Source organism: Phyllobates terribilis, unplaced genomic scaffold, assembly GCF_046119375.1.
Source record: "Phyllobates terribilis strain yellow unplaced genomic scaffold, ASM4611937v1 Scaffold_2__4_contigs__length_985480577, whole genome shotgun sequence".
Classification (NCBI taxonomy): Eukaryota; Metazoa; Chordata; class Amphibia; order Anura; family Dendrobatidae; genus Phyllobates; species Phyllobates terribilis.
This window is the reverse complement of record NW_027362762.1, coordinates 47,645,003-47,667,188: the sequence shown is the minus strand read 5'-3', so window position 1 is coordinate 47,667,188 and position 22,186 is coordinate 47,645,003. Positions and strand designations below refer to the sequence as shown.

The 22,186-nt window shown below is 49.7% G+C and overlaps 1 protein-coding gene across 1 annotated transcript in view; it reads left to right on the top strand.

The window, feature by feature from the left end:
• The window catches only part of LOC141244308 (retinal guanylyl cyclase 2-like), a 135,358-nt gene that overhangs the window by 48,175 nt on the left and 64,997 nt on the right, over positions 1-22,186 (top strand). The window contains exons 5-7 of the mRNA XM_073669002.1: positions 13,315-13,399; positions 15,532-15,628; positions 18,270-18,401. Of these exons, the coding sequence (XP_073525103.1) occupies positions 13,315-13,399; positions 15,532-15,628; positions 18,270-18,401 (314 nt within the window). The remainder of the gene's footprint in view (positions 1-13,314; positions 13,400-15,531; positions 15,629-18,269; positions 18,402-22,186) is intronic.

Sequence of the window (22,186 nt, the reverse complement as noted above, 5' to 3'; positions counted from 1 at the left end):
CGGGGCAACTTTGTGATTGTCAGTTCCAGGGGCAGTTCTCTTACGCTGATGGACACTTCCAGCATCACAGTCTCTGTTGGTGGGGGCGGTTTCCGCTTTTGGCGCCATTCTTCGACCTGGCCCACGATGGGAGGTGGCCTCTTGCCACCCTCTGGCACGCCCATAATGGCGTCCGCTCTTCCAAGGCGGGAAATCTTTGGAAATGGCGGGAAAAAGCTGCAAATGGCGGACAACCGGCGGGAAACGACCTGTGATGGGGCCCGATGGCGGGGACCCTCCGGAACCGGCAGGAGACTTCTTTTTAAGGTAACGGTGTACTTTTCTTCAGGCACGCAGTACCCGGTTGTTGCGGGCACGTTATCCTGCCGACTACGCCAAAGTTGACGCGCCCCCTGGGCCAGTGTTGTTGGGGATACCCGGAGCCGGATCAGATGGGGGTTGTAGTCTCCGAGTGGCTGTGACCCGGTCCGTGCCCAGGGTGTCAAGCTCAGTGTGTGGCAGTCCTTATAGATGTTACTAGATGTTCTTTTGTGTCGACTACGCCACCCGTTGATTTGCGGTCAATACGGCCGCCACTGCAGCAGGGTCCGCTGAGGCTGGTGATGTATGTGCAGCTCAGATAGTATAACCCCCAACGGGAGGGGTATAGCCTCAGGGGGTCAGGTGCAGAGGATGGTGGTTGTGGAGGTGCAGTGAGGATGGTAATGAGAGTCAGAGTCGGGCTGTGCAGTTCAGGGTTTGTTTACTTACTGCTGTTCTTGTACCGGTCACTCCGGCCTTAAGTGACCACCCGAGCCGTGCTGCGTCCACCAGGTCCTGGACTCGGCCAACCCCCAAGTAGTTCTGGAGCGTGGTTCTGAGCTCCCTTTCTGTCCTGTCCTCGTCTCTGGCCTTCCCCACCAGGGATCCACCTATGTCCGGCTCCCTCGGGCCTCTTGGTGGTAAACCCTTGTCTCTGGGTTCCCTGACCCTATTCTTGGTCTGCCTTCCGGGTGGATTTAGTGGGTGGTCGTGGCAGATCGGTCCTGCCCACGACCTCCGGTTCCTGGCTAAGGTGTGCTGTAGCCTCTGCCAGCTTGGGATCCGGTACCCTGTTGCCAACTCTTCACCCTCTGGTCTAATTTGGGCTCTTGGAGTTCCTTCTTTCTCCCCCTCTGGGTCCTTCTTTCTCCTCTCTCTCTCTGGGCCTTGGAGCTGCTCTTCTCCTCTGCTCTGCTTCTCTGACTCAACTCTGCCAGACTGACCTCACTCTGCAAAAGACCCTGTCCTAAGATGGTGCCCACCTTATATACTCCCTCTATGTGTGAGCTCAGGTGACCAGCACCCAATGAGCTCCTAGCACTACCCAGACTGCTCCCCCTATCTGCCCCCACACTACTGGGATGTTCCACCCCCCTCCCACTCCAGCCAGGAACAGACACTGTTGTACCTGCACATTTCTCTAGTGGGAGTACCATCGGTCTGTTCCTCGGAAATGGGATGTGTGTAGTGCATGCAGCTAACTGAGCTCAGTTCCACACTCCATCCTTACCCGGGAGTGGAATATCACACCTCTGGGTTGAGGTGCAATACCCCTGTAGCAGCCGAATCCTCAGGGTGCTACATATCCAACACCACATCTCCACCAGAGGGAGCTAGTATGCACTAGGTCAGATCTGGGCAACGTGCGGCCCGCGGGCCACATCTGGCCCTCTGGCTGTTCCAGTCCGGCCCGCGGACCGAGACAGCCGAAGGGCTGATAACAGTGGCCCACGGGCCGCACTGCACCGCACGCCGTCACCGCTCGCCGTCACTGCCCACCTGCACACCGTCACCGCTGTCTCAATCCGTGGTCTCAATCCGCGGTGAATGCATTGGTGGAGGAGGGGCCGCCACTTCCCTCTTCCACCAATCAGCGTTAGAAACAGCTGACACAATGGCATCAGCCTGCACACTGTGGAGAGTCAGTGCATCAGAGACAGGAGCGTAGGGAAACGGGGAGTGAAGTAAGTATATGCTGGACACAGGGGGGGCTTTAATGCTGGACACAGGGACGGCTTTGCTTTGATGCTGGACACAGGGGGGCTTTAATGCTGGACACAAGAGATGCTTTAATGCTGGACACAGGGGGGGCTCTCATGCTGGACACAGGGGGGCTCTCATGCTGTACATAGTGGGGCTCTCATGCGGGACATAGTGGGGGGCTCTCATGCTGGACACAGGGAGGGCTGTCATGCTGGACACAGGGGGGTCACATGCTGGACACAGGGGGGGCTCTCATGCTGGACACAGGGGGCTCTCATGCTGGACACAGGGGGGGCTCTCATGCTGGACACAGGGGGGACTCTCATGCTGGACACAGGGGGGACTCTCATGCTGGACACAGGGAGGGCTGTCATGCTGGACACAGGGGGGGTCTCATGCTGGACACAGGGGCGGCTCTCATGCTGGACGCAGGGGGGCTCTCATGCTGGACACAGGGGGGGCTCTCATGCTGGACACTAGGGAGGGCTGTCATGCTGGACACATGGGGGCTCTCATGCTGGACATAGGGGGGCTCTCATGCTGGACACTAGGGAGGGTTGTCATGCTGGACACAGAGGGGCTCTCATGCTGGACACAGGGGGGGCTCTCATGCTGGACACTAGGGAGGGCTGTCAGGCTGGACACAGGGGGGGCTCTCATGCTGGACATGGGGGGCTTTAATGCTAGACACTGGGGGGCTTTAATGCTGGACACTGGGGGGCTGTCATGCTGGACACTTGGAAGGGCTGTCATGCTGGACATGAGGAGGCTCTCGAGCTCTCATACTGGACATGGGGGGGTGGGTGGTGCACATGCTGGACTTGGGAGGGCTGTGTGGGGCTCATGCTGGACATGGGGGGCTGTGTATGGCTCATGCTGGACACGGGAGGGCTGTGTGGGGCTCATGCTGGACATAGGGGGCTGTGTGGGGCTCATGGTGGACAAAGGAGAGCTGTGTGGTGCTCATGCTGGACACGGGAGGACTCTGTGGGGCACATACTGGACATGGGAGGGCTGTGTGGGGCTCATGCTGGACATGGGAGGCTGTGTGGGGCTGATGCTAGACATGGGGGGCTGTGTATGGCTCATGCTGGACACCGGAGGGCTGTGTGGGGCTCATGCTGGACATGGGGGGCTGTGTGGAGCTCATGGTGGACACAGGAGAGCTGTGTGGTGCTCATGCTGGACACGGGAGGACTGTGTGTGGCTCATACTGGACATGGGGGGGCTGTGTGGGGCTCATGCTGGACTTGGGGGCTGTGTGGGGCTCATGCTGGACATGGGGGGCTGTGTGGGGCTCATGCTGGACATGGGGGGGCTGTGTGGGGCTCATGCTGGACATGGGGGGCTTTGTGGGGCTCATGCTGGACATGGGGAGGCTGTGTGGGGCTCATGCTCATGTTAATATTAATATTGAGCAGAATTAATTTCAGCCTATTGGTTCGGCCCTCCCCAACAGTCACGGTCTCTCATGTGGCCCCTCGGGAAAATTAATTGCCCACCCCTGCACTAGGTGCTGCTCCCCTGGTTACAGGGAGACTGGGGAACACAAAGTGGTAGAAACCAGTTAGTGGGTGTGGGTGGAGGAACAGTTAGTTAGTTACACTTCTAATTTCATATTTAATAGTATGCCATCTTTGATCTTGGTCCTTCGTTCCTGTCTGCCTAGTGCAGAGTCCAGTCCGTCAGACCTGTGTGGTCTCTGGCAGTCTTTCTGTCAAGTGGTCGTACTGCGCTGTCAAAATACTGTTTGTAAAGTTTGTAAAGTGACTTCCCTCCGGGAGCGCAGATCCTGTGTGGGCCTGCACCGGCATGGGACACAGCCCTCGTACCCCGATCTATGGGACGAGAGGGAGGTTGCAGACAAGGAATGTCTCAACCCGGCCATGGACTAGGATCAAGATGGCCCGGGAGCTTTAGAGTGTGGCTCCCTATGGGTCCCGGGGAGGATGCAGACGGAGCGGATCACGCCACCTGTCCTCGCCTACCTGATCTATTCAGAGAGATTCCGGCTGCGAGAGGGGTACCGGCCCCCGACACCCGACCTCGCACTCTATGTCCAGGACGGGAAAGCCCGGTTAGGCCCTGAGGATCCCGCCGGGCCTCGGATGGAGAGGAATTGCCACCTGAGCCCTACACCTGAGAGGAGCTCAGAGGGAGACCCGGCCTATCTACACACGCACAGACGGGAAAGGGTAAAGTCTGTAGTGCAGGAACACTCTGGTGTAGGGATGCTACCTCAAACTGGGCTTCCACGGAGGTAGTCGGACCCCCGTCCCTGGTGGCCGCAGTACTCCGCGAGGAGCAGGGAGAAGCCTTGCGCTGCTTGAGAGAACTGTGAGTAAAGCCTTGGAAATTCATCCCTATGGCCTCCGGACTGTTCATTACGCGCCATACCACACGACGCAGTGCCCGCACTACTACTACTACCCCCTTGATCCTGCCTTGCCTGCCCTGAGGCCGCGCTCCGCCTGTGGGGAGCAGCGAGAACTTTAGCCGCCATGACATCGGGCCTCAGCGGACTGTAGCGGCGCTGGTGGCTCATCACCAGACACCACAGGTGGCGTAGTCGACAATTACCACTCAACCCGGAAAGCCCTAACATCATTTTTAATGTGACGGCCCTGGGCACGGAACGGGTCCAGGCCACGACTGCATCCCCGTTCTCAACATGTGACCCGGCTCCGAGTACCCCATCTTCCCAGGGCAGGGCTTGCGAGCGTCACATATACATGCAAACCACACCTCAAAATGCCAAATACCAAGTATGTAGGGTTTAGAAAAATCAACCTCAATTCATCCAGAGCATTAGATTAAATATTACCTTTATTAATGTTGGTTGACATTAACTAACAATCATATAGGGATACCATGTATGTGCTCAAAAAATAGGTATACAATGAACTCCTATATGCCCTTTAACACAGAAGGTACCATGGACTATACAGTCTGTTTGTCTGTTTGTCTGTGAGAGTGGTTTATTTTGTCCCTCCTCCCTCCCCAATCACCGCTGTGTGGAGTCCAGTTTTGGATCAGCGGTTTTTGTTGTTTTGAAGCGCTAGTGTGAGTGCCGGAGATGCGCCTCATTGCTATATACATGCGTTCCATTTACCGGAAACAGGAAGGGCGTCACTGGATGTGACGTCGGCGGGATCCCGTATGCGTTCCACCCAATGGTTTGCGTTCCAGATACCGGATATACCAGCCCACGTGACCGGAAGTGACGTAGCGGCGTGTCGTTTAGTGCGGCAGTTTAAAGGAGAGACGGTGTAGGAAGTGACAGGTGGAACCCTGGGTCTTTTGAAAGGAGGATAAGGGCTGTTTGAAATGGTGGTGAGCCTCAGCCCCCTTTTTCAGTCTCCCCTGATGAATCTACTTTAGGAGGAAACGCGTTGGGAGCAGGATACCTCCAGTATGTTTTGGTCATGTATTTAAGGATGACATTACACCAGGAAGAATCAAGCCATGATACACTTTAGGATTGGGTGAGATTGTTTCATTTTGTTTGGTATAACAACAACCCGAAGGATTCCTTCAGTGGGGCTTTGTTGATTTTCCCTGACATAGTCCACGGTACCTTTTTTGAATAGAGGTCATGTGGGATTCTACTGTATAGTCCATAGTACCTTCTGTGTTAAAGGCAGGGCCGTATTTGCCCTTAGGCACTTGTAGGCATGTGCCTAGGGCGCCGGAATTCGGGGAGGGCGGCACCTGAGCGTGGTTTTTTTTGTGTGCTTTTTATTTTTTTTGTTTCGTGCGCCGAGCCTACCGGCTGGGTGGCTCCACCCCCCCTGTCATCGCGCCCATAGGCGGATTATAATGAGGGCAATCCGGGGTGTCTATGGCTGGATTGCCCTCATTATATGTGCGGCGCTGCGGCACATACTGGCAGACAGTGGCGGGAGGCCCGCGGACCGCTCCCCCAGCAGCAGCTCACGGCCGCTGCTTCTTCTCCGGCCGGGCCAGCACTGCAGCAGTTAACTTCCCTGTGCGCGGCCGTGTCTGCTAGTGTGACGTCACGCAGTGCGCGCCCAGCCTGCACTGCTACTTACCACCGGAGAGGAGCAGGAGGACTGGAGCCGAGCCGGGGGATGGTGAGTGTGTGTGTGTCTGTGAGTGTGTGTGTGTGCGTGCAGGCAGATATCACTGTGTGATGTCTGTTTATATGTATTTTTGTGTTTCAAATGTGTTTATGCATGTATGTATATGTCTGTATATGTTTGTGTGTGCATGACTGCGTGCGGCATCCCGCTGTCTCTGGGGGGGGCGCTGTGCGGCCTCCTGCTGTGTATAGATGGTGCTGTGCGGCCTCCCGCCGTGTATAGATGGCGCCGTGCGGCCTCCCGCCGTGTATAGATAGCGCCGTGCGGCCTCCCGCCGTGTATAGATGGCGCCGTGCGGCCTCCCGCCATGTATAGATGGCGTCGTGCGGCCTCCCGCCGTGTATAGATGGCTACGTGTGCTCAATATTGAGTCATATAATTAATGTAAGGCTATGTGCCCATGATGCAGAAGTGCTTCAGATTTTTTTTGAGCGTTTCTGCATCTCCCTGGCAGAAAAAACGCATGCGGATTGTACATGCGGATTGTACATGTGTTTTTCCTGCCAGGGACATGCGGATGTGAAGCGTTCTTCACTTGCAATTCCGCATGTGGGTTGACAAGCGATTTTAGCATCACTTGGAAAGTGCTTGACAACTTGGTCACACTATATACAGTGGTGGCCAAAAGTATTGGCACCCCTGCAATTCTGTCAGATAATACTCAGTTTCTTCCTGAAAATGATTGCAATCACAAATTCTTTGGTATTATCTTCATTTAATTTGTCTTCAATGAAAAAACACAAAAAGAATTGTCCTAGAGACAAATTGGATACAATTCCACACCAAACCTAAAAAAGGGGGTGGACAAAAGTATTGGCACTGTTTGAAAAATCATGTGATGCTTCTCTAATTGGTGTAATTAACAGCACCTGTAACTTACCTGTGGCACCTAACAGGTGTTGGCAATAACTAAATCACACTTGCAGCCAGTTAACATGGATTAAAGTTGCCTCAACCTCTGTCCTGTGTCCTTGTGTGTACCACATTGAGCATGGAGAAAAGAAAGAAGACCAAAGAATTGTCTGAGGACTTGAGAAACCAAATTGTGAGGAAGCATGAGCAATCTCAAGGCTACAAGTCCATCTCCAAAGACCTGAATGTTCCTGTGTCTTCCGTGCGCAGTGTCATCAAGAAGTGTAAAGCCCATGGCACTGTGGCTAACCTCCCTAGATGTGGACGGAAAAGAAAAATTGACGGGAGATTTCAATGCAAGATTGTGAGGATGGTGGATAAAGAACCTCGACTAACATCCAAACAAGTTCAAGCTGCCCTGCAGTCCGAGGGTACAACAGTGTCAACCCGTACTATCCGTCGGCGTCTGAATGAAAAGGGACTGTATGGTAGGATACCCAGGAAGACCCCACTTCTTACCCCGAGACATAAAAAAGCCAGGCTGGAGTTTGCCAAAACTTACCTGAGAAAGCCTAAAACGTTTTGGAAGAATGTTCTCTGGTCAGATGAGACAAAAGTAGATGGGAAAAAGCATCAACATAGAGTGTACAGGAAAAAAAAAGAGGCATTCAAAGAAAAGAACACGGTCCCTACAGTCAAACATGGCGGAGGTTCCCTGATGTTTTGGGGTTGCTTTGCTGCCTCTAGCACTGGACTGCTTGACCGTGTGCATGGCTTTATGAAGTCTGAAGACTACCAACAAATTTTGCAGCATAATGTAGGGCCCAGTGTGAGAAAGCTGGGTCTCCCTCAGAGGTCATGGGTCTTCCAGCAGGACAATGACCCAAAACACACTTCCAAAAGCACTATAAAATGGTTTTAGAGAAAGCACTGGAGACTTCTAAGGTGGCCAGCAATGAGTCCAGACCTGAATCCCATAGAACAGTGGTCCCCAACCTTTTTTGCACCAGGGACCGGCTTGAAGCAAGATCATTTTTCCATGGCCCAGCAAGGAGGGGGTGGGGTGGGCGGGGCTTTGGTCATATGGGGGCGGGGTAATGGAGGGATTTGGAGTTTAGTGCATACTTATCATATAGTGTAGACCAGGTCCCCGCCAGGAGCTATGCCAGGAGCCCCACATAATGTGCTGTGCCAGGAGCCGCATCACTGAGGCCCCATCACACCCTGCAGCAGGACAGGGCAGCTGTCCTGACAGCTGCTGTTCAGCTGCATTTACTTCATCCCAGGGGCGGACACAGACTGTAGTGGGCCCCTGTGCAAGAAATTTTTGGGGGCCCCCCCCGCCCTTCATAAGGCAACAAAGTTATGTAAACATAAACCCCCCATGTGCATCTCTCACCCCCCCATGTGCAGCTCACCCCCGTGCATCTCTCATCCCCCTCCGTGCATCTCTCATCCCCCTCCGTGCATCTCTCATCCACCCCCCGTGCATCTCTCATCCCCTCCGTGCATCTCTCATCCCCTCCGTGCATCTCTCATCCCCCCCGTGCATCTCTCATCCCCCCGTGCATCTCTCATCCCCCCTGTGCATCTCTCACCCCCCCGTGCATCTCTCACCCCCCCGTGCATCTCTCACCCCCCCGTGCATCTCTCATCCACCCCCCGTGCATCTCTCATCCACCCCCCGTGCATCTCTCACCCCCCCGTGCATCTCTCATCCCCCCCGTGCATCTCTCACCCCCCCGTGCATCTCTCATCTCTCCCCTCCCTCCCATGTGCATCTCTCATCTCTCCCCTCCCCCCATGTGCATCTCTCATCTCTCCCCTCCCCCCATGTGCATCTCTCATCTCTCCCCTCCCCCCCATGTGGATCTCTCATCTCTCCCCTCCCCCATGTGCATCTCTCATCTCTCCCCTCCCCCCCATGTGGATCTCTCATCTCTCCCCTCCCCCATGTGCATCTCTCATCTCTCCCCTCCCCCCCATGTGGATCTCTCATCTCTCCCCTCCCCCATGTGCATCTCTCATCTCTCCCCTCCCCCCATGTGCATCTCCCATTCCCCCCACTCCTAGTTAATTGTATTTAAAAAAAAATAAAACTTGTTATACTTACCCCCATGCGATCCCTGCAGAATCCTGGCGCTCGTCCAAATCGCTGAGACCAGGTTCTCCTGACTTCCGGCCATGTGACGGCGCCGTCACATGACCGGAAGTCAGGGGAATCATGAAGGTGCTGCCGCAGCAGCGCAGCGCTAAGATGTCCCGGACCCGGCGCTTAGCATGCGGCCGGGGGCCCCATGAGGAGAGAGACGCACAAGAGGGGGGCTCCGAGGGGGCTCCTACCGGCCGGGCCCCATACTGGAGTCAGGGCAGTCATGCCCTGATGGCGACCCTGCTGGAGGCTGGAGGGGCCCCCTCTCCCCGCGGACCGGCTGAAAAACCCCAACGGCCCGGTCCTGGTCCGCGGACCGGCGGTTGGGGACCTCTGCCATAGAACACCTGTGGAGAGATCTCAAAATGGCAGTTTGGAGAAGGCACCCTTCAAATATCAGGGACCTGGAGCAGTTTGCCAAAGAAGAATGGTCTACAATTCCAGCAGAGCATTGTAAGAAACTCATTGATGGTTACCGGAAGCGGTTGTTCGCAGTTATTTTGGCTAAAGGTTGTGCAACCAAGTATTAGGCTGAGGGTGCCAATACTTTTGTCCGGCCCTTTTTTGGAGTTTTGTGTGAAATGATCAATGATTTGATTTTTGCTTCATTCTCTTTTGTGTTTTTCCTTGCAAGCAAATTAAATGAAGATAATAAGACCAAAGAATTTGTGATTGCAATCATTTTCAGGAAGAAACTGAGTATTATCTGACAGAATTGCAGGGGTGCCAATACTTTTGGCCACCACTGTAAATCCATGCCGGTTGCATGGATTTATATAGTGTGACCGTAAAAGAATGGTAAAACATAAATATATAATTGCCTTCTGATGGCCTGCCGACGTCAGCGGTCGCGTGACCCGTCACATGACTAAATGACGTCGCGGCAGGTCCTTTTCAGACCATCGCGAGCTGCCGGCAAGCCAGGACGCATCGGATAAAGACACCGGGGGCCGTCAGAAGGTAAGTATGATATTTATTTTTTATTTTATTCTTTTTTTTTACAGGTACTATGGTACCCGGGTCCGGAGGAGAGTCTTCTCTTCTCCAAACCCGGGTACCATCCGCACATTGAAACGCATGGATTCTGCATGTACAGATGCAGTGATGCGGATTACATGCGTTCCAATGCAAGTCAATGGCGGCGCGCTTCCGCAAAATAATTGGTAGTGCTGCGGATTTTTCCACAATGATAATCCGCAGCGGAAATTTCCGCAGCATGTGCACAGCACATGCAGATTATCATTGGGGAACATGGCAGGCCTTCTACCAAGCGTTTTTTAAGCGTTTCTGCAGCGGAATTGCTTAAAAAACGCATAGTGGGCACACAGCCTAAAAAAAATTGTTTTAATTAATATTGTGCCAAATTAATTTCACGTGAACTATCACATGATCTATCACAGGGGATCATGTGACATGTGATACATCAGGTGTGTGTGTGTGTGGGGGGGCCGCACCTTCTAAACTGCCCGGGGCCCTTGCTACTCTTAATCCACCCCTGATCGCGCCCTCCCACCTCACCTCTCTAGTCTGCTCTGCTGCTGCGATCTGGAAAGAAGAGGAGGAGCCCGGGCACTTGAAGTTCCCGCGGAGGCCCGGGCAGCACATCGCTGGCGGCGGCTCATCTCAGCAGGCAGCGCCGGTAATTGTGTCCTGTTGTGATGTGCCATTGCGCCGACACTGCCACCCGGGCCGTGGTGCCGGTGCATGATGCTGGCTGAGGAGCTGCCGCTTCCGCAGACAGTCTGCTCTGCTCTGCAGCATAATTGATGATGGCGGGCGGCAGGCGGCGAGGCGGGCGGCGGGATCATAGTTTAGGCACAGACGCACAGTCAGCAGCTGCCGCCGGTACAGTGTTCTGTGCTGTGCACAGACAGTACAGCCAGCGGGCAGCAGTGCGAGCCTGACAGAGCCCAGACTGCCTGAGTCTCTGACTAGTCTCAGAGTCTGAGGAGTCTGACTAGTCTGTGACTGTTGGCACTGGTCAGACATGATGGCAGGCAGCAGCAGGGAGGGACACAGTGGGGTCTGAATCCCAGACATGGGCTGCATCAGGCACTGCAGCATTGCATATGGGCCATATGCAATGCTGCAGTGCCTGCTGCAGCCCAGTTCTGTGTAGGCCGCTCCCATCCCCCCCCATATACAATGTTGCAGCCCTGTGGTCTGTGTGGGCCGCTCCCATCCCCCCCACCCCCATATGCAATGCTGCAGCCCTGTGGTCTGTGTGCGCCGCTCCCATCCCCCCCACCCCCATATGCAATTCTGCAGCCTTGTTGTCTGTGTGGGCCGCTCCCATCCCCCCCACCCCAACCTTTTATATGTGCTACATGGAATGGGGGGGGAAGCTACATGAAACTTGGGGAAACGGCCGCGACGGGGGGGGGGGGGATATTGGATGCGAGGGGGGCACGACGTGGGGGGGACGTGACGGGGGGTGAGGGTGGGTGTGACCGGGGGGGGGGGGGGGGGCGACCACTGACAGTGCCTAGGGCAGCAGAAACTCCAAATACGGCCCTGGTTAAAGGGCATATAGGAGTTCATTGTATACCTATTTTCTGAGCGCATACATGGTATCCCTATATGATTGTTATTAAAAATGTCAACCAACATTAGTAAGGGTAATATTTAATCCAATGCTCTGGATGAATTGAGGTTGATTTTTCTACACCCTACATACTTGGTATTTGGCATTTTGAGGTGTGGTTTGCATGTATACACTATTATAAGTTATTGATGGTAATTCAGAAGACCCAGGGTTCACTATTTTGGCCCATCAGGGTTTTTTTACTTGAAGAAAATTTTAATATATATCTAATAAATGTTATATTTTAACCATCTTGCTTAAAAAATAAAGTTAGAAAACTCCACAATGGTCACTTTAATGAATATCAACTAACGACAATGCGACATTGATTTTGAATTTTGGTTCAACAGAAGGAAAAATAATTATGAAAGTGTCCTGGACAAAAAATGCTGGTTCTCCCATAAACAAAAATTGACCAAAGGGACATGTTAGACTAAGGTATGTCCTATAATTAGTATCACAGAGGTCTACAATTGTGTGATCAGTCAGTCGCCTATTTAGAGGGTGAAAAGTAGTCATTGTGCTGTTTGTTATCATGGTGTGTTCCACACTGAACATGGAGCAAAAAAAGTTAAGGAGCGAGTTGTCTAAAGAGATTCGATAGAACATTATAGACAAACATGTTCAAGGCAAACAATATAAGAGATCTCCAAAGAGCTTGATGTTCCTGTTACTACAGCTGCAAATATTATTCAGACGTTTAAGGTCTATGGGACTCCCTGGTCATGGCCTCAAGAGGAAAATTGATGACAAATTGAAAAGATAGATAATACGATTGGGAACCAAGGAGCCCAGAACAATTTGCAAAGAGATTAGAGATAAACGCCAAGGTCAAGGTGCATCAGTGTCAGATTGCACTGTTCATCGCTGTCTTGGCAAAAGTGAACTTCATGGAGGACGACCGAGGAGAAAACCACTGGTAAAAGCAAATCATATTTTGTAGTCATTGGGCTTTTTAAATATTTTTAATGTTTGGTCTTTTTTGCATGTTTCAATAAAGTTATTTGTCTTTATCATGGTGATCCCTTTGTATGCATACTTCTTGTTTTGTCTCATGCTCTGCTGCATCTGACACAATGGGTCCTGAATATTATGCGACGGGTACAATGAAATCCCAAGACTATCAAGGTATTCTGGATCGAAACGTGCCGTTCAGTGTCAGAAAACTCGGTCTGAGTTGCAGGTCATGGGACCTCCAACAGGATAATGACCCAAAACAGCAAAAAACGACCAAGAATAAGAGCAAAACATAGGGCTCTTCTGAAGAGGCTTCCACGAGTCATGATCTAAATCCTATTGACCATCTGTGGAAGGATCTGAGACCTCCAGTCTGGAGAAGACGCCTCCATACCTGAGACACAGGGAGCCATTTGGTCAAGAGAAGACTGCCAAAATACCCATGGACAGGGGCAGAAGTCTCACTGAGGGTCACAGAAATCATTTATATGCAGTGATCACCTCAAAGGGTCGTCGACCAAAATATTAAGTTAAGGGAACCATCATATTTGTCCAGGCCAGATCATTACTTTGTTTTTATTTCTGCTCTTTTCACCCTACAGTGATCCATGTATAACTTTGATATCTTCTGACCTGTAGTGATGTTACATTGTCTATTTCAGGCATTGAACCATCCATTGTCATCCTGGTGTTCGGTCTGGTGTTTGCTTTGGCTTTATGTGGCGTTGGTGTCTCTTATCTCATAAGGTAAATACTTTTTTTCTTTTTATTATTACATCCAGCCATTAACCTTTATAACTATTTGTTACCTCTCTGGTACAAAATAAATAATGGAGCAACTTTACAAATTATCATGATTAAAAATCTACTACCGTTTGGTGTTTACAGCTCTCATGCAGACCTTTGCTTCTCTATGGTTACAGACTCCACTTAGTCACATCTTGCAGTTGTGTATTACTCCAGTTCTTCCATTAATGACAGTGGACGAGAAATCAGAGGGAAGAGGGCAACACATAATTGCTGGATCAGACTACACAAGGTTTGTTTGTAGTCTGTTACCATGGAGACAAATAGGAGCTGATTATACAAATCATAAGAGATTTTTAACTATTTCTGGAGGCCCCAAAGACTCTAAGTATAAACTCTCCACTGATGGTTTAAAATGTCTATGCACAGTTAGCAGTTTTCAGCACTGGGGATGGGGATCTGACTGCCAGACACAGCCAGACTCCTCACAGAAAAGGCAAACATGGTTATTACCCTCTCTGCCTTCTCAATCACTGTATACACAACAATGAACCAGACAGATGTTGTTTATGCAGATTAAGAAGCACTTTCAGCACTCCCTCCCTCAAACCCAGTTATTATGAAAGGGAGAAGTAGTTGCTGGATCCTAAGAGACCAATTCAGCTCTTCTATGCAGACAGAAAACTGAATTTCACCTGTAACTGGGGCTAATATACCAGATCCAGTTACAGGGGAAATTAGCATTGAAAAGAATGTAGTAATATGTTAAAATGCCCTTAAAGGTTTTCTAAGACCTGATGGGGGTGGGGAAGGGAGCCCAGTGTGCGGAATAAATGGAAAAATAAATAATTAAAAAAAATAGCAAGAAAAAAAAGAAATGAAAATTTAAAAAACAAGACATTGCCAGTCCGAATCGCTGTTTTCAGCCCTGCCCCCGTTAAATAAAAAATATTTCCAATATCGAATAACAATTTCTATGGAAGGAGAACACAATTTACAATGTTTGTTTTAGCAGTCTTATTGTCGTGAATAAAAATTAAAAATAAAATTTCCTCTTTTTCTTTACATTTTCCACTGATATCATAAAAAAAGGAATACAAAAATTGTGTAAAAATTAAGCCAAAAAAAGGTAAAAATAATTTGAATATCCGAGCAAGAAAATATACGAAAACTCAGTCCTGAACTGGTTGAACAAGATTATTTACATAGTTGCTTTATTTTATTTTTTTTTGCCTTGAAAGAAGGGGATACATTCATCATTTGCAAGGAATCAGTAGCATTACGAGTCCCAGCACTCTTTTGCCGGTTGTCAGTCTTGTCTGCGAACAGTTGGCTTGTTAGAGATTCGATCACGTTCATTGTCTAGGCCTTTATGCCTTTGTTAATCTTCCGCTAATACAAGGTGTCGCCCCCGTGACGCTCATCGTCAGTCCGGCTAGTTGCTCATCTCTGACTGACGAGACATTGCAATAATCTCCGGGATTTAATTTGTGACTATTGTTAAACTTGTTCAAAGTTCTCACAACATGAAAGTATAATTGATTTTCCGAGATTGTTGGAAAGTTAGGTAGTTTATGTTATTTAGAGAGTGTGATGTTCTCAGCACAGAGATTACTCTCCTATGTCTGTCGTGCTTTAATCCTGGTGGACATGGGAAGTATAAATGTACATTATTAGGGGGTGTAGGCAGAAGACGGAGGGTCGAGTGTCCTGGCTGCCTGTTATGGGTTAAGCATTAGGTTAATAAGAAAATCTTATAATGATGCGGAGACATAGTATTTTGGCAGCAGACTGACCTCCGATGGTGCAGGAGACCATGCCCCTGCTTAGTAGTAGCAGGCTGATGATTTAGTGCTGAGCTGCAAATACCTATAGGCACATTGTCCAGCATTGTCCTACCGAGATTTGTATCTATTACTTAGTTGGGAAGGAGCCTAAAATGGAATTATTGCACTGGATGAAACAAAACCAAAGTATTAGGATGTCCACTAAGGTCAGCCCTCGCCTATATTCTCGGCTACGGTATATGGGCATCTCTTGCTCAGTGCTCCCCTCTCTATAAGCAGGAGATGCCCATGTAATTACGCATCTATGAGACATCTCACAAAGTCACCATTTCTGTACTATTCCAGACACAGCATCCTTCAGATCCAACTGGTGAAGGGACCCAACAAAATACTATTGTCTTTGGATGACCTGACATTCATCAACCCAAAGCTGAGTGTGAAGGTAAATGGGGGAAGTCTAGACAACTAGTGTTATTTCCTTTCTCTATTTGATCTCCTCTCACTTTCCCTGTTTTTTTTTCTCTGCTTCATTATCCAACATCATCATTTCTTTATTCTCCTTCTTATCCATCATCATCTTCTTCTTCCTCCTTATCATTAAAGAGGTTCTCCGCTACATTTTAACTAGAACTCATTCAGAACTGAGGAAAAGGGGTGTAAAATAAAAAATGGTGTACTCCCCTTTCTGTAGAGCGCTGCTCCTCCATTCTCGCAACAGTGTTCAATGCTGGACTGTTAGAATCAACATCCGTCCTGGGCATGAGAGAGCGATGACCAGCTGCAGCCATCACATAAGCCCACTCTCTTCTACCCTTTCCATCAGATGTTGTCGCCAACAGTGGGGTAGGGAACACAGCTGGGGAAGTGGAGGAGCGGCGCATTTCAGGAAAGTGAATACAGTTTTTATTTTTATTTTAATAAGCCTTCACTGGGCCAAACATGTCATAGTTAAAATATAGTGGAAAGTTCTTTAAATCATTATCTTCATCTTCTTCGTTGTCCATCATCATCATCTTCTCCTTCTTCATACTACTCCATCATGTTGTTCTTCTTCCTTCTTCTTCCTTCTACTCCATCATCTTATTTCTTCTTCTTCCTTCAACTCAAATTTTTTTCTTCTTCCTTCAACTCTATCTTCTTCTTCTTCCTTCAACTTCATCTTCTTCTTCCTTCTTCTCCATCATCTTCTTCCTTCAACTCTATCTTCTTCTTCTTCCTTCAACTTCATCTTCTTCTTCATTGTACTCCATCATCTTTTTTCTTTTTACTCCGAAATCATCTTCTTCTTTCTTCTAGTCCATCATCTTCTCCTTATTCTTCCTTCTACTCCATCATGTTTTTTTTTATTCTTCTTCCCTCTACTCCATCATCTTCTTCTTCATTTTACTCTACCATCTTCTTCTTATCCATTTTACTCTATAATCTTCTTCATCCTTCTTCTTCTTTCTTTTCCGTCATCTTCCCCTTCCTTCTCCTTCACCATCATCATCTTCTTCCTCCTTAATCATCATCTGTGTATTCTTCTTCTTTCTACTCAATCTTCATCTAGCCTTGCATCTGAGGGTGGACACCTCTTCATAAACTTGGCACAATTGTTGTGTTAGTAAGACAGAAAAAGTTACTACACTTTTTGAGTCAACTAAGTTATTTTACACCATTTTTTCTCAATCCACATAAAAGATCTGTCTCATGAAAATAATCCTTGTAGAAATTCTTTATTGGAACAAATGGATGTAGTCAGGCAGCTCTTTTGAATGATTTCTTTTGCATGACGCAAGTACAGTATGCTTCATCATTATATGGAGCCCATGTGTCAAAATGCACTTTTAGGGGGCTTGTAAGAAGTGTGGGGAGGTGTTGCAAGGAAAGGTAGTTTGGCTCTTTGGAAAACTTTTTGGCAATACGCTTCGTGATTGTGATTCATATCCACTTGGATGGTCATCTCAAAAAGTTGTCATGCATGGTAGATAAGGGTGGTCCACCATTTGAAATCCTGAAATAGCCAAGCTGTGGGTTCAGCTCCTGTTCTGGTGGCCTTGTCTGCCCCTGGCAACATTAGAGGCTCTGATGAGACAACTCATTTAATAATTTTGTCGTAAACTACATCTCTTGGACATTTTTGCAAATATTCCACCAATTTTGCATCGGTTTCAAGATGACTTGAATGGAGCATTTTATGCCAAAACATGGCAAAAACACACTGAGAAAAGAAGGTTTTGTTTTCTTCCACTTTTCTCTTTTTCTTTCATCTCCCTTTTCTTCTTCTCCATTTTTGTTTGATTCATTCTGCCCCATCCACTTTGTCCATCTAGTGCTGTTTCTTCTCCTCCTTCTTCCATTCTTCCCCGTTCTTCTATGTCTGCCACAATGTTCTCTTTTGCACTTAGCTGGTAACTGATAATATGTTACAGAATGATGATATAATGTAGCGATGTTTCTGATAGAAAGTAACGTTACAATTATTGCCGATGTAAAAATAAAAGAATAAAATACAAAAATAAATCAGATCGAATCCAGGGTCGTCAGATATTTTCATGGAGGGATTGGAGGCGGATTATAAAAGAGTCATATGTCCTCCCGCATTAGATGGGAATTACGTCTGTATTTGTATCATAAGTATAAACCCCCAGAATGTGGACTAAATCCTAATGGATCCAAATGGAGAGTTATGTCACAATAATAAAGTGTTTTATAGTAACGGCAAAGGATCAAAAATGTACAAATCGATCTAATTTCTATTTTAAAAAGTTTAATTTTTAGGAATTTCGGCAGACCGCCCCATTTCAGGGATCTTACAAGGTCATAGGATTATATGGGGACCATACTACTGCTGATAAACAGTTTAAGGGGTTGTCCACTATTAGAAAAATATGGCGGCTTTCTTTCAGAAATATCGCCCCCCCCCCTCTCCACAGGTTGTTTCTGGTATTGCAGCTCTGTTATATAGAAGTGAATGGAGCTGAATTGCAATAACCCATAGATGGATCTGCTGCTATTCATGTAAGAAAGTTGCCATTGTTTTTGGATGCTTGAGAACTGCCTTAATTTAAAATGTCCTGATATTATATTTCGCTTTTTTATAGAAGCTGAATATTGACAGCCTGAGTGACACCAGAAGTGTTTCCGACTGCAAAAGCCTGAAATCCATGGCGCGCTCACTGTCCACTAAAAGCACAGGGGTCACCCATGAGAACTCCAACGTGGCCGTGTATGAGGTAAGGCAGTGCTAAAAGTCAAGGGTTTTTTTTTATTCCTACATAGTAGAGTATTTCATTCTAGGGGCAAAGTCAACACCTGGAAATTAAAGGAAAACTCACAAATTGTCTGCGCCCCTAAATGCATTACCTCTGTATTGTAGGCAATGTCCACAATCTGTTGTTTGGGTACAAAAATCTGTAATGATTAGTTCTACAATAAGTCAGTATTGATATATTGGGGGCCTCTATGTGTCATGGTGCCTTAGCGCCGGTCCCCAGTTCCTCCTTCCCCCTCTTCTTCTATTGTCTTGATCCATTTCTGGCTGGGACCTCTGGTGCCTATAAGGGTGTGTGTGTCACCCAGGGGGAATATAAGGGACTTGGTACTCGGGCCTTTTACCTTGTTTAGGAGGTCATGGCAGTCGGCTCCCGGGCCCGTACTCTGGGTCTCTCTTTAAAAAGGGATTTTAGTGTGAGATTTTGTCTCGTGACACCGCCTGTGGTTTCCGGTAATGGTTACTGCTGCAGACCTCCGGGGGGGTGATGGGATGGCAGCTGGGATGTTTCTGCTCCCCACATGCGGAGCGGGCCCCCGGGGCAGGGTAGGTGCAAATGGTGGTGATGCTGGGGCTTGTAGTGCAGGCGGGATGGCGCAGCAGGAGTAACTGACAGAGACAGGGGGTTCTCTTCAATATCTTTACTGGTGCGGATGTCAGGTACGGTCCAGGGTACTCAGTAGGAAGGGTGCACTTCAGGACTTCTCCCCAGTGAGCGGGTATAAGGCCTCCTCGTCCGTGTCTCCCTCTCTCTAAGCTCCTGGCCATCCTGCAACTTGGCCTAGCTTCTGTGTCGTGCTGTTCCTTCACCTGTCGCTTGGTAGTAGGACCTTTTTCTGGCAACCACTATCCCTGGACGCCGGGGCCTTGGTGGTTCCTAGTCCTGTGAAGGGTTTAGCTTCAGGTTGACCAGGGACTTGTAGTCCTCCTGGTATGCCGGTGATCCCTACTGGGTATAAAGGACCCTGTAGGCGCGGACCCGGTTTGTGTCTTGGGGTGAGCCTATGATGCTCCTCTGCCCCCTCAACTCCTCTCTCCTTGCCTCCGGCCCCGCTCTAGGCCCACAGGGCTTCAGCACATGCTTTAGGCCCTGGCTGGCCCTCAGCATAGCAGCTCACTTGCTGCTTCTTCACTGATCTCTGTGTCAGCACACACTGACTGTCTAACTCCACCCTCCAGTATATATATCCCTATTCGGGCTTCCTCTGGTGGTATGAGGTGGAAGGGTGGAGGTGTCTGTTTGTAGTGAGGGCCTCTTGTGGAGAAGTCCGTCCATGCACCCTTTTTGGGTCCTGTGGTACCTGTGAACAGCAGGGTGCCACATTCCCCGCTAGTACAATTCAGTACTCCTGGACTGAAGCTTTTTGTAACAGGTTACAACAATAATTATAATAACAATAACAATAATTAAGTTACAGTAAGTCCCGTAACCAGGTGTCCATTTCACCGATGAAAGTGTAAAATGAGTAACATGAGGGACCCGCCTGAAAACCCTCAACGTAGGCCCTGGGCGTGGCTACAGGGCATAAGTGATCCAGGTGTTGGACCACGTCTTCGGCCACGCCAAACGGGTTTTTGTTCAGTGGTGTTTTGACATAAAACCAATAGAGGGCACTTTAATAAGTGCAACTATGTACAATGGACAGTTCTTTGGTTATTCACCGTCCATAACCTACAGTCTCTATACCCTCACGGGTAACTAAATGCACACATGTATTTTTAGTTCTCACAAAAACAAATTTTTGTACCCTTACGGATAACTATGTACAGTACTTTTCAGCAGTTCCATTATGGTGCTCCCTCCGGGGAAGCACCTGTCCACAATAGGCTGGCCCAGCCGGGTCATCAGCTCTAGGTGGCGAGGGTTTGCTCTCCTCCACCACCCTCTGGACATACGGCAGGGCCATGGGTATCACTGGAGCCACGACCCCTGCTGGTGGGACTGCCGCTCCGGCCTGAGCAGCGCCAGGCGCGAATTGAGCATCAGGAGCGTTAACCGGTGCTCCGGCGTTTTGCTGGTCGTCGGCCATGGTTGCGCCCCCTTAGTGAACTGTAGCCTACCTCCTTTACTTTAATCGGGTAGGCCGCAGCTCCGCAGACGACGGTCTCCATCCAGGACCTGACGCTTCCTGGTGCTGCGTCAGTGCGCGAGGCGGGGCTTGAGTTCGTGCGCTTCCAGCAGTCACGTCTCTCCGATTCTCGCGGTTACGCCCCTCTTCTTCCCGCGCAGCAACGCGGTAATGGCGGCGATTTTCATCACAGTTAAAACACAGTTCAAATACGGCACACAGTACCCGGTGGCAGCGGGCACGAAATCCTGTTCGTGACTCCAGGAAAGAGAGATGTGTCACCCAGGGGGAATATAGGGGACTCTTTACCCGGGCCTTTTACCTTGTTTAGGAGGTCACGTCAGTCGGCTCCTGGGCCCGTACTCTGGGTCTCTCTTTAAAAAGGGGTTTTAGTGTACAGTTTGTCTCGTGACGCCACCTGTGGTTTCCGGTAATGGTTACCGGCGCTGCTGCAGACCTCTGGGGGGTGATGGGATGGCAGCTGGGATGTTTCTGCTCTCCACAGGTGCAGCAGGCCCAAGGGGCAGGGTAGGTGCAAATGGTGGTGATGCTGGGGCTTGCAGTGCAGGAGAGATGGCGCAGCATGAGTAACTGACAGAGGCAGGGGATTCACTTCAGTACCTTTACTGGTGCGGATGTCAGGTACGGTCCAGGGTACTCGGTAGGAAGGGTGCACTTCAGGACTTCTCCCCAGTGAGCGGGTATAAGGCCTCCTGGTCCATGTCTCCCTCTCTCTAAGCTCCTGGCCATCCTGCAACTGGGCCTAGCTTCTGTGTCGTTCTGTTCCTTCACCTGACGCTTGGTAGTAGGACCTTTTTCTGGCAACCACTATCCCTGGACGCCGGGGCCTTCATGGTTCCTAGTCCTGTCAAGGGTTTAGCTTCAGGTCGACCAGGGACTTGTAGTCCTCCTGGTATGCCGGTGATCCCTACTGGGTATAAATGACCCTGTAGGTGCGGACCTGGTGTCCGGTTTGTGTCTTGGGGTGAGCCTATGATGCTCCTCTGCCCCCTCAACTCCTCTCTTCTCTCCTCCTTGCTTCCGGCCCCGCTCTAGGCCCCCAGGGCTTCAGCACGTGCTTTAGGTCCTGGCTGGCCCTCAGAATAGCAGCTCACATGCTGCTTCTTCACTGATCTCTGTGCCAGCACACACACTGACTGCCTAACTCCACCCTCCAGTATATATCCCTATCCGGGCTCCCTCTGGTGGTATGAGGTGGAAGGGTGGAGGTGTCTGTTTGTAGTGAGGGCCTCTTGTGGAGAAGTCCGTCCATGCACCCTTTTTGGGTCCTGTGGTACCTCTGAACAGCAGGGTGCCACATGTGCACTATTACTACCTCTAGGTTTCTTAAAAAGTTGTCGTTCAGCTAAGTCCAGTGCTCCTCAACTAATACTCAGCTGACCCAAGATACTTAGAAAAACCTTCCTCAAAACCTTTTGGGCTGAACAATAAAGGCGTGGCCCCCTTCAGAAAATCCCAGTCCTTACGTGCACAATCCAAGCTTTACTCACTGACCCCAAGTCTCTACCTCTGCTCCCTCAGTTATTGTCTGCAGTGCTGATGTCACATTGGCAGTGCTTCAGCCGATCGGTGAGCTCAGCGGCTCTGAGCGGGGAGTTCCAGCTACACAGGCAGAGCCGCTGAGCTCAACGATTGGTTGCAGCGCTGTAGCAGTGCA